Source organism: Ornithodoros turicata, chromosome 5 (genome assembly GCF_037126465.1).
Source record: "Ornithodoros turicata isolate Travis chromosome 5, ASM3712646v1, whole genome shotgun sequence".
In the NCBI taxonomy this organism is placed as follows: domain Eukaryota; kingdom Metazoa; phylum Arthropoda; class Arachnida; order Ixodida; family Argasidae; genus Ornithodoros; species Ornithodoros turicata.
The window spans coordinates 17,353,847-17,365,902 of record NC_088205.1 but is presented as its reverse complement, the minus strand read 5'-3'; the positions used below and the strand labels follow the sequence as shown (position 1 = coordinate 17,365,902).

At 44.8% G+C, this 12,056-nt stretch overlaps 1 protein-coding gene across 4 annotated transcripts in view; it reads left to right on the top strand.

The window, feature by feature from the left end:
* LOC135394131 (glycoprotein 3-alpha-L-fucosyltransferase A-like) overlaps positions 1-12,056 on the top strand; it is a 53,808-nt gene that overhangs the window by 37,877 nt on the left and 3,875 nt on the right. For all 4 annotated transcript variants that reach the window (XM_064624656.1, XM_064624655.1, XM_064624657.1 and 1 more), the window contains exons 3-5: positions 6,917-7,160; positions 7,556-7,784; positions 8,707-9,054. In XM_064624656.1, coding sequence (XP_064480726.1) covers positions 6,917-7,160; positions 7,556-7,784; positions 8,707-9,054 — 821 coding nt within the window. The remainder of the gene's footprint in view (positions 1-6,916; positions 7,161-7,555; positions 7,785-8,706; positions 9,055-12,056) is intronic.

Sequence of the window (12,056 nt, the reverse complement as noted above, 5' to 3'; positions counted from 1 at the left end):
TATTACTCCGCTAATATCTATCGACAATAAAAATGAAACTTCAGCGCATAACACGTTAAAGGCCCTCCATATTGCGCAGAATGATATCGTTATCACCCCCAATTTTTGGAAAGCGCGTGGCGTATGCCTTTGCGTGACACAAAACGTAACTGCATAAAGCCGGTTTCACTCACGACCGTAGTTGTCGTCCGTTTGCTCCAAAAATACAACCTAAAGGCAATCGAGCTCCGTAGGTTCCAGTGGGTCTGTTTTGGCTCCGTTAAAAGCACGGCCGAGAAAAACGTTTGTGCGGAACCGTCCTAAGTGTCACGAAAATGCGTACGCCTCCAGTTTTCAACAAACCGCAGGGGAGAGAACGTTGATTCAGACAGGAGATATTTGATCCCAGGAGCGATTTGAGACAGGAGAGAAATAATGGTTGATTCGCAGCGTGTTATACGCGGTCAAGTTCTGTTTTAGAGTGCACAAAGAGATAAAAACTAGACGTTTTTAAAATTCGCCGTAAAAAGGTTATACGTCGGGCATCTTTTACGTGGGGCAATTTTATATAGGGCTTCCGTTTTTTTTCTGTAAAATTACAAAAAAGAAGAAGAAGAAAATAAACTGAAAGAACTACAGTTACGGGTAATGCGTGTAGACGATTCAACGGATGTCTCCTCTGAATCGATTTTCGTCTATATACGCTCCTAAAACAGAATTTGATCGCACACTCTTAAAACAGAACTTCACCGCATAGCACGCTCCTACACTCTAGAACAGAACTTCACCACATAGCACGGTGAAGGCTAGCCATTGCACCGAATGATACCTTTATCACTCCCGAGTTGTGGAAAACGCGAGGCGTACGCCTTTTTTGGAACCGCATAAGTGCTCAAAAAAAAAGGCGAACGCCTCCCGTTTTCAACCAATCAGGAGGCAGAACCGTGTCATTCGGGACGGTGATTGGCTGAGAGCGTGCTATGTGGTGAAGTTCTGTTCTGTGGCACGGCAAGCCCTTTCGCCATCACCACCACTACCACCATCTGTTCTGTGGCAAAGTCGGCCCAGGACGCACATTTCCCCAGGGCGTCAGTCGTGACGTTGCCCACATACGTGAGGCCGACAACGGCAAGCCCTTTCACCATCACCACCATCACCATCACCATCTGTTTGTAAGAGAACTTACTCTGGGCCAATCAATGTCGCTACACTGCAGCACTCAGACGGGACGAAGAGGGGTTAAAACAAGTGCAGCGACATGAACTATTACCATCTCCCCCTCTTCCTCCCGTTGATCTAGGCCAATCAATGCCCTCCCTTCTGATTCGAGGAGAGTGCGGGGCGTACGCCTTGTTGTGGCAATTAATTAACGCTGCAATATTGAAATTACCACAAAATGACGCTCATTTTGAACAAATAAGGAAAAGAGAGCGATGTATGATTCTATAGGGCAGTTGGTCCGGAGCTTGTTATGCGGCCGACTTCTGCCTCCGTAAGTGAACGATTGCAACTCTGACGGCCTTGGCTGTCCTTGCTTTGTGTAATGTCTACAGTTCATCATCTCTGACGCGGAGATACGCACAGCTGTGTTCGCAACGGACAATGCACCGACGTTGAGTCAGGTCGGAATAGCCTATGTAGCGTCAGCATGAAAGAACTCCGCCAATAAGGAGTCAGCTGCGGCTGAGGGGCGTGAAGGCAAACGAGAACATTTTCATGAATTGTTTAAATTATTTAAGCAGTCATATCTAAATTATTTAGAGTATATTCATCCAACTATTTAACTATTTAACTAAGTAATTAATGAAATTTGTTTCGTCGTTGTTCTATGTTCCGCTTTTTTTAAAATTGTTTCTCAATGCAGTCGTACCATTCAAGTAAGAGTATTCGAATTTTAACAAAATCTGGGAAGTTTTTAGGCGAGCGTCAACGAAATTTGTGTGTGATATAGATTATGCAGTGGAGGGTAAAAATGGTTGCCCACAATGACTAGGGAAAGTTGCAAAAACGGTACTTATTTTGTAAATATAACTATGTAGTAACATTACAATTTACAATGAAAACCATTCCAAGTGAAAATTTCGACAGGAATTTCTCTCTTTAGTGAAGCAAAAGTGCAAGGTTGTGGCACATCTGAAACCAAAATACGCCGTAAAATCTGCATTTCTCATTTGTAGATCTGCTAGCAAACTGCTGATGAAAGTAATACAAAACCAGTAATGCTCACAGTAAAAAAAAAAAAGGAAAATGAAAAATGAAAAAAAGGAAAACAGAAAAAAAGAGAGAGAGAGAAAAAGGTGCAGCCATGGCGGGTGATCCGGGAAAATACCAGTTCGCATTCACTGCTGATCCGCATGAAAAATACTGCACAAAACGGAAAAAAAAAAAAAACACCGAAAGACGGGAATTCCATCAAAGAACGACTCCCACAACTGCCTAGAGCAGGGGTCTCCAACACGTGGCCCGCGGGGCTCCCGCAACGAAAGAGAAATAAGAGAGAAAAGAAAAAAGAGAGGAAGGGAAAGATCGCAGTGAGAGAGAGAGAGAGAGAGAAAAGAAGCTGACGCGATGGGCAATCGTGGGCCTACGGAAAGCCCTTTAGTTCATGGATAGCGTCGAATCACAACATTCACAGACCAATTTAAAATGATTCCAGGAATGTCTGGAGTACGATCTTTGACGTCGTTAGGAAGCGCTTCACAAAGGACAGTACGCGGAATTTACTGGAAAGATCCGCGAAGAAAAGGTGTTGCGGCTCAAATTGGCAGCCACAAGACAAAATGACATTTGAGGGCAAGTGAGGTCGCCGTTAAAGCAAGGTTCGCCCTGTCGCAGTTGATCGCAAATGCGTCAAAACCCTTCACAGTAGGTCCTTTTATCAAGAACTGTCTCATTCGTGCAGCTGAAATTATGTGCCCAACCGCAAAAGATTATTCGAGAAGATTAGCATTTCTGCAAATACTGTCGCTAGGCGGGTTGAGGACATGGGTGCAGATTTGGAAATGCAGCTGCGCGATATTTCGAAGAATTTTTGTGCATATTCCTTAGCACTTGGCGAATCTACGGACATGAATGATATTGTGTTCATCCGCGGTGTCACGCGCGACTTGGACATATACGAGGAACTGTTTGATCTGCTTCCTCTGAAGGGGACAACGACGGGGAGTGACCTGTGGAGCGTGGTAAACGGCAGCATCGAAGCAGCAGGTTTTAATTGGGAGAATCTCGCGTCAGTATAGCGACTGATGGATCTCCTTCAATGGTTGGTAACACTATAGGTCTGGTAGCCCGCCTTTAAGAAACGCTTGCAGAGGAAGGCATGCTCACGAACGTTCCAGCAATTCACTGTATCCTACATCAAGAGGCATTGTGGTGCGCGATAGTTAAGTTTAAGCACGTCATGGATGTTTGTCGTCGAGACCGTTAATTTCATTCGGTCGAGAGGCTTGAATCATCGTCTGTTTGCCGATTTAGTTCAAGACTTGGATGCCACGTCAAAGATCTGTCTTATCATACAGAGGTCAGATGGCTCAGCAGGGGGAAAGTACTTCAACGTTTCTTCGATCTTCGAGATCAAATCAATGAATTTCTTCACAACAAGGGGAAAGAATGCCCTGAAATGGCCGACCCCGAATTGTTGCGTGACCTGGCGTGACCCGTAGAACAACACAGAAAGTTATATAACATTTAGACATACAAATACAGAAAGAAAAAAAAAGGTTTTTCGAGTTAAATATCAGTTCTTCTGTCTCACGTGTTACTTCTTCGTCTTCTTGGAATTCCTGGCTTCACAAATGGCACAACAGATGGCTGTATCTTTGCAGAGTATCGTGTGACGTTATTAGGAATATGCCACAGTTGAAATTAGGCCCTGTCACTTACATAGAGATGTATAGGGGTGGAAACGGTATGTATCAGATAGGTAACATCGTGAAATAAAGGGAACTACTTGCCGTATAGTGGGCCACGCTCAGGCGGGCAACGTTACGACTATCGTAGCAGGGAATCATGCGTCCTGGGCCGACTTCAGAGGGACCGGTACGCACATTTGTCTTAATAAAGTGTCCGAAAAAAACCCGGGGAAAATACCGAGACAGCACAGCCGGCGCGCCCGGATTCGAACTCGTGTCACCACCCCGTCTCCCCGTGCTAGTATAGCGTCACAAGAGGTCATTGCCTTCTAACACCTTTCATCTCTCCGTCTGTCCATGGCTGAACATCGCTCACAGCCACAGTTGCTTCGCAGTGTTAACACTGAATCGAACAACAACACCAGGAGATCGTTAAACAGCAGTGCAGTGGCTAAGTCTTGGTTGGTATCCGGCTGCCTCGAATGGCACGATTCAGTTTTCTTTTTCGAGCAATATTTGGAATCGCTATCGGGAATTGGACAGTGTTATAGTAGAAATTTCATTTTTCATTAAAATTAAATGAAATTATTCTCATTATTATTTTAATGGACCCTGTTATTTACACTGGAAATATTTACTGATATTTACTGTCTACCACGCGGTAGAAAAATGCCGCCAATTTTCTCGTTGACCGGTTGCTGTTGCGGTCGTCATACACGCATGGAACGTAGCACAGTAAAGGAGCACATTCGCATAGCCCTAGACGAAGCAAAAATACGATACGATCCACACTCTCTCCAAGGTCCCTTGCAAGAGGAGGAACTATCTTGATTGTGAAATACAAGAGAGCGAGTCTCTGACAGTGTCGCGTCGCTGCCCCACATTTTGCATCACGCTTTAAAATATCATCACAGACTCTTTAAGGATCGTTTGCTTACAAACAAAGCAATAGAGATCCAGCAGAAGACCAGCCAACCAAATGCAATAACGGACAAAAGCTATGAATCGCTAACGAATCAATCGCATCAAGCTCATAAGCTGAAGTAACACAGTAAAGACATGTCTCGACCGCATAGCACGATTCATTGCGAAGAATAAAGGCCATTATCATTCCTGCGCAAGACGTACGCCTTTCTGTGACAATTAACAAAACTGCATAAGCGTTAGAAAAGAGGCGCCGTTTTCAACATGTTAGGGGAGATTACGCTGTCATTCGAGATGGTTATAGGAGCAGTCAAGTTCTGTTGTGGGGACGGTATTCTTAACTCGACTCGCCCCTCCATTCAAGCTGCTCCTCGAGACCAGTTTTGTGCTTCAAAGGTCAGCCTTGACTTGGAATACCCCCCGAGCGGAGGAAATCATTCGCACTTTCCTCGAGTGCTACACGGCAACACCGGTGTTCGTTTGAAGCCCATGATTCCTCAAATAAAGAAGCGTTTCCTTCTTCCGTCACTGAAGTCGAGGATCGTTTAAGGATACGGTAGTAGGTGTCACGACAAAATACGGAAACTCTCGGAAATATCTCGACTACACTCTTAAAAATGAACTTCACCGCATAGCACGCTCCTAGCCAACCATAATCTCGAATGATATCGTTATCTGAACTGATTTGTTGAAAACGGGAGGCGTACGCCTTTTTTGTGACAATTATGAACAGCATGAGTGTCACAAAAAAGGCGCACGCCTCCCGTTTTCAACAAATCAGGGCAGATAACGATAGCATTCGAGATTATGGTTGGCTATAGGAGCGTGCTATGCGGTGAAATTCATTTTTAAGAGTGTAGGAATGAATGGTCTCACAGCAGAGTGTGTTTGGAGTCGCATGCTCCTGCCGGAGGCATTTATTCCAACGTCGTCAGGGAATGAATGTGCTTCTTATACAGTTATACAGTATTATTGATTTGTCCATGTGTAATTTTATTTGTCAATTTTTAATCTACATTGTGTGTCTGGAATTTATTCTATTCGACCGCATGTTTCTTATCTGCATCGATGGCAAAAAAAGAAAAAGAAGAAGAAAGAAAAACGGCATGAGACAGGAAAAAAGCCTTTTTGTGACAATTAACATTTCTGCATAAGTGTCACAAAAAGGCGTACGCCTCCATTTTTCAACAAATCAGGGGAGACAATGATGTCACTCGGGATGATGGTTGGCTAGGAGCGTTCTTTGTGGTGAAGTTCATTTTTATGAGTGTTTTGAAATCACATTTGTTCTCCCTATATGAGCATTCGGAAACGACGTTTATAGTTGGTATTTAGTCGACTTGAAAAACAACAAGTGAGAGTTCTTTGAAGCGCTTTGGATGTTTTGTTGTGCGGCAAAGTTTTGGAAGCAGACGACATACACGGAGTGCTGTGGTTCGGGGGGTATCACAATACGAACGAACACACGAGCATACGAGATACAGAAGCAAAGTGCAAAAGTGCATATAAGGAAAACATCATGCGTTTCAGGGGAGAAAGTTGACAGAACAACAACAAAAACTTTATTGCGAGATGATGAATGGGGACTTTCATCGCCAGGGGCGATACTCTACCCCATTGCTGGTTTTGATGCGGGGAATGAAATAATGAGCCCCTTCACAATAAGGGTCGAAATCCTACGGTGTCCAAAAAGGCAAAGAGAGATTTGAGGGCAGAGCGTTGGTGGGCTGGGTTTGGCCAGGAACCAAGCAATTTTGAGAGAGAGAGAGAGAGAGGGAGAGAGTCCAGCACGTTAAGGGATCCGGAGAGTACGGTTCGGGAAGGTTGGTAGTGTGGGTTAAGTCTCGTAAAACCATTTTGTTTCGAATTAAATGCATATTAAATTAAATCTGCGCCATAATGTTCATGGCGTTTGGTAACGGGGTTTGGTAGTTTCGACGGAACGCCCGTAAGCTGTCTTGCGGGTACTCCGTTGCCCTTACATCTCAGCTTCGTCGCAAAGGCGTCCAAAAGACTGACCGTCTGGCAAGAAGTTAATGACGAGTTAATAAAGAAGTATGCAGTTAAGGCCGTAAGTGAGCCCGTCTCACAGGGGTATAAGACTACCCTTATGTGGTCCTCGTCACATATTCCAAATTAAACCATTTTACGTCTAATCCCAGGCAGCACCAAGTCCTGCCGACGAGATCGTCCAGCCAGGTAATGGCAAGCCTTGGTTCATGAAACAAGGCACCCTTCGACCGTCACCGGGCCATGCACAAAGGTTGTGGCCGCATCAGGTGCCGTCGGGAGATCGTATCGTGGACCAACTCATGTACATGCCTCAAGGCTACGCACGAAATGCCACCAAGCTCAAGAAGATCGTCCTCATGTACGGCCTCAGCGGATGGGGAGACTTGCCGAAAGGTAAGTGACCACAGGGGCGTGTGTGACTATTGAGCACTGCGGAATTAACTGACCTGTGGCGCCCTCAAAAGAAGCTTTTTAGACCAACCTCGATAAATGTTGAATGAAGGCAGTTGAAGAAAATGCAGCAGCAGTGGGATTCGAACCCGATTCCGGATGAGACCTGTGTTGTGTTTGTCCCTTGTATGTTTAATTGCCTCATCCACTACAACTTTGTAAATGTGCTTAGGGATTTGCAGTTGCGTCCATGTGACATTCATGGGATGTAAGACGCTCAAAAGCATCGGCGGCCATGCTGAACCAATTTTGGTAGCGCGGACGGGGGCCCACTGGAAACTGAATTGATTACACCACATTTCTTCCAACGTTTAATCAGCCCTGATATTCTGACGCAGGTCGATCTATATTTCTCCGCGACAAATGTCCCGTGGACACGTGTGAGATCCTGACGTCGCAAGACGAAAGTCCGGATGCGGACGCCATTTTGTTCAAGGACAGGTTTACACCCCCAAAGCACAGGCGAAACCCAAATCAAGTGTGGATGCTGTATTTGCTGGAGTGCCCTTATCACACACAGGGCTTTAAAGGGCTGAAGAATATATTCAACTGGACAGCTACTTACAGGTATGTCTGCCGAATTTCTTGAGCGGGAAGATTTCTGTTCCCTCATGTAATCTCTTATGCAAATGAGAACAGGGACGTGCTTCAAAAAGAGTAGGGTGTTTGTTTAGGGCGTAGGTGGCGCCATTGTTTGTTTGTCTATTTATTATTTACTTGCAAACGGGGCCCAAACTACCGTCTAGGCAGAGTCACAGTAAAATATACACAACAGAACATCATTAAACGCAGCACAACAATACAACAACAAAACACAGCAAAAAGCACGCGACCCAAGCCACTAAACACAACGAAACGCTCACAATACTACAACAAACATACTAAAATATCACGTCCCTATGCATACACTGCAATAACAAACACACTAAAACACATCGTCCGTAAGCATACACAGCCACTGGCATATAAAAATGTATTCCGTGCGTAAACACACTAGTCAGATAACAGACATTGCTTTATATGCTTTAGTGACGTACATGAGCTGATGAAAGTCTCATGCGCTAGGCGTAGAGCATAAGGTGCACAATGGTCACTGATATCAAAGGTAGTGGTGAACGTATCCGGGCGTGATGTGAATTCAATAAATATCTTAGTAAGCATCTTTAGCTTGAAGATGACAAATACACTCAGAATATTCATGAAGAATTGGCTCAATTGATGCGTCAAAGCTGGCGCTACCTATTTCCACTTTCGGTGGAACTGTTCTCCTCTGTTCATTCTATGCACGTCGGAAGGAAAACCGAAATTCAGCTCGATCAATCTTGTACAACAAGGGATGAGCGACAGTCGGCTTGTATCCACTGCCTTCTACCCATGTCCTCTGTCTATCCGGTTCTGGTACACCTTTATAGTTCATTGTGTTGTCAAAGCCTTCAGGAGAAGATTCTGAAACCGACGTTACTTTTTCTTTTTTTACTCGCTGTACCAGACACGATTCAGACATCGTAGCTCCGTACGAGAAGTTTGTATCCTTCGAACCCTGGCTCGGCAGGGATGACCGTCCTCCCGTTCCCGTCTCCTCCCGAAACAAGACGAAGAAAGTGGCCTGGTTCGTGTCCAACTGTGCCGCACGCAATCAACGTCTTCAGTACGCCAGGGAGCTGTCAGCCTACATCGACGTCCACATCTACGGCCAGTGTGGACCTTTCAAGTGTCCCAGGTCTCGAGCCGGACGATGCTTCGACTTGCTCGATCGGGACTACAAGTTCTACCTGGCTTTTGAAAATTCAAACTGCAAGGATTACATCACGGAGAAGTTCTTTGTTAACGGGCTCGGGTAAGTTGCGTCATCACTCTGAAGATATACGAGACGACTTGATACACTTGTTGAGACTATATGCTGAAGGACGATGTCATCAACATCATTGATGAATCAATAATAGTGAAAGGGTGCAGACTAGCTGGTTCATAATGACGACGTGGAGACCCGAGACAGGGACGAAAAAACAGACAACACATCCTCAACAATTCTCGTGCCTGAGAATTTGTTGTTTGTGTTTTCCTCCCTGTCTCGGGTCTCCACGTCGTCACCATTGATGAAGCAGTATACGTTTGAAAGCACGCGTGCACGGATAGCACCAAGGTCGTTCGAAATCCATCGCAAGAGGGGGAAGGAAGCAGGAAAGGGGACGAATACAAATGACGCAATCTGCACGCTGTACAGACTGACTCGGGATGTTAGACAGCTTCGAGGACTATTACGGCATTACGTAGCAGGCTAGTTCCATCTCAAATCGAACAATCCGGTACACTTGATGTCTCGAATGAACGGGAAAAAAATATATGTTGAAGCCATCGGTGAGTTAGGAGAAATAAACGCTTTCCGAATTCTCTGCGTTGCGCGGTTCGGAAAGTAGGAGAGGAGGAAAAAACTGCCTCTCATAAGACGATGTCGTCGCGCTCGGGTTTGAGCGTTCGCTACAAGGCTATTTCTTGTCGCATTATAGAAATTTCTTGATCTGGCTTTAGACCACTTAGGGCACAATAGGATCCTGCGTTGGCAGTGCTGTCTCCGTTTTTGTTTGTCTACAAACAAATATCAAAGTTGACTCAAAGTGCCGAAAAGCCCCATATTCACTACAACTTTGCGGACGATGTACAAAACGGATAAGATTGAGCTTTATGCCGTTTAATTTGTCATTCATGTGGCTATCGAATGATATATAATTTGTTGCTCTACCCTGTCAGGAACGTAAGCGATACCTCTTTCAGTAACACCATACCACCGAAAACTGACGAATTTCGGAAGCCTTTATCTAAAAAACCCCACCAAAAACTTGCTTCGAAAATTTTATATGTTGTAGGTAGTTCCTTAGACTATGCACAGAAGAAAAATCAAAATTCGGACTTTATCGGTAGGCGCACTGTGAATTTTTTGCCAGCCCTATACGCAGAGCGCATTCAAGCCTTGGCACCGTGTCCCGCGTGTTGCAAAATCGAATTTTCCAAAGGGACTTTCAACTTCTGTCTTCACATAAAAAGTAATTGCTATCATTTGAAACCGTTCTGAGCGCTTGCGTTCATAATAGTGTTGTACTCGCTGAATGTAGATTGTGGAGCAACCATATGTGCTCACATTTTTTGCGGGATGACACACATGCATTGCAAGTGCTGGGAGCCCGTCAAGAACAGAATGCTTTAGAATACTTTTGCGTCTTTATAAGAGGTATATTTGTCCACGGTGATCATATCGAAGCATATTTACAGTACACAGAATAAAAATAATTTGACAGCGAACAAGACAAGGTGACGAAGGTAAGAAGGTAACGTAAGTTATGCAGAGCATTCTGGGTGGATGAGAGTGCTCGTGTCAGGAACTGCTTTAGGCCGTTGGGGAAGCCACTTTCCTTAATGTTACTTTTGATGGCAGGTTCTTGTTAGATTTTCGTTCAAATGTGGGCAACATTGCTGCGTGTTGTGATTCAGCCACCTTTGCTGTGAAGTACTTGAAGCAGCTTCTGCATAGCAGACCCACTTCTGTTACGCCTTCGGCTTCATCTGCTGGAACCACAGTGTTTATGGCAACTACGCCGATCTCCGAAGCAAAGCGAAAACCCTTTGTCTATAGCACTTTTTTCTTGTGTATGAGGCGGTAGTCAGCGAAATCCACACGATCAGCACTGTACAACGAAGAGGCCATTGAGGTAGATGTGATACCAGGACGACACACTACAGTAATGCAGATGTCGTCGCACACTCTGTATAAGGGCACTCCAGGCACTTCTGTAGTCGAGAAGTGAGTGAAGCGTCTTCTGTGTGTAGGCGAAACTTTGGGCAAGGTGTCTTCAGAGAGTAAATGTGACCAGGACATTCCCATGGTCGCAGCATGTCGAACCGAATGACATATTGGGCAGCGGCGCCGGTCGGGCTGTTTCGGCAAGGTTCACAAAAGGCACAATGAATTAGCCTTGAGTGTGTGCGTATGACACTACAACATTTTCCTCAGTGCTTTTTCCCCCCCTTCCCCGAGGTCATGAGGCCGTAGGAAAGGAAATGTTTCAAAGAATACTGGAAGTCACTGCGTCCCTCCTGCCATAATGCGTACAGTAAATATGCTTTTTTAGAATAACCCTGAACAAATATGCCTCTTACAAAGACGTAAAATCATTATGTTCTTCCCTTGCTCCCAGCACTTGCAATACATGTGTGACATCCCGCAAAAAATGCGAGCACATCTGGTTGCTCCACAATCTAGGTTCAGCGATTACACCATTGTTATGAACGCAATGCGCAACGCAAACGCTCAGAACCTTGAAAAGGAAACCTTGAAACCTCAGAATGGTTTCAAATGACAGCAATTACTTTTTATATGAAGACAGAAGTTGAAAGTCCCTTTGGAAAATTCGATTTTGCAACACGCGGGACACGGTGCTTCCGCTTGAATGCGCTTCGCGTATAGGGCTGGCAAAAAATTCACAGTGCGCCTACCGATCAAGTCCGAATTTTGATTTTGCTTCTGTGCATAGTCTAAGGAACTACCTACAACATATAAAATTTTCGAGGAAAGTTTTTGGTGGGGTTTTTTAGATAAAGGCTTCCGAAATGCGTCATTTTTCGGTGGTATGGTGCTACTAAAAGAGGTATCGCTTACGTTCCTTACAGAGTAGAGCAACAAATTATACATCATTCGATAGCCCTATGAATGACAAATTAAACGGCATAAAGCTCAGCCTTATCCGTTTTGTACATCGTCCGCAAAGCTGCAGTGAATATGGTGTTTTTCGGCACTTTGAGTCAACTTTGATATTTTTTTGCCGACAAACAAAGACCGGTGCAGCA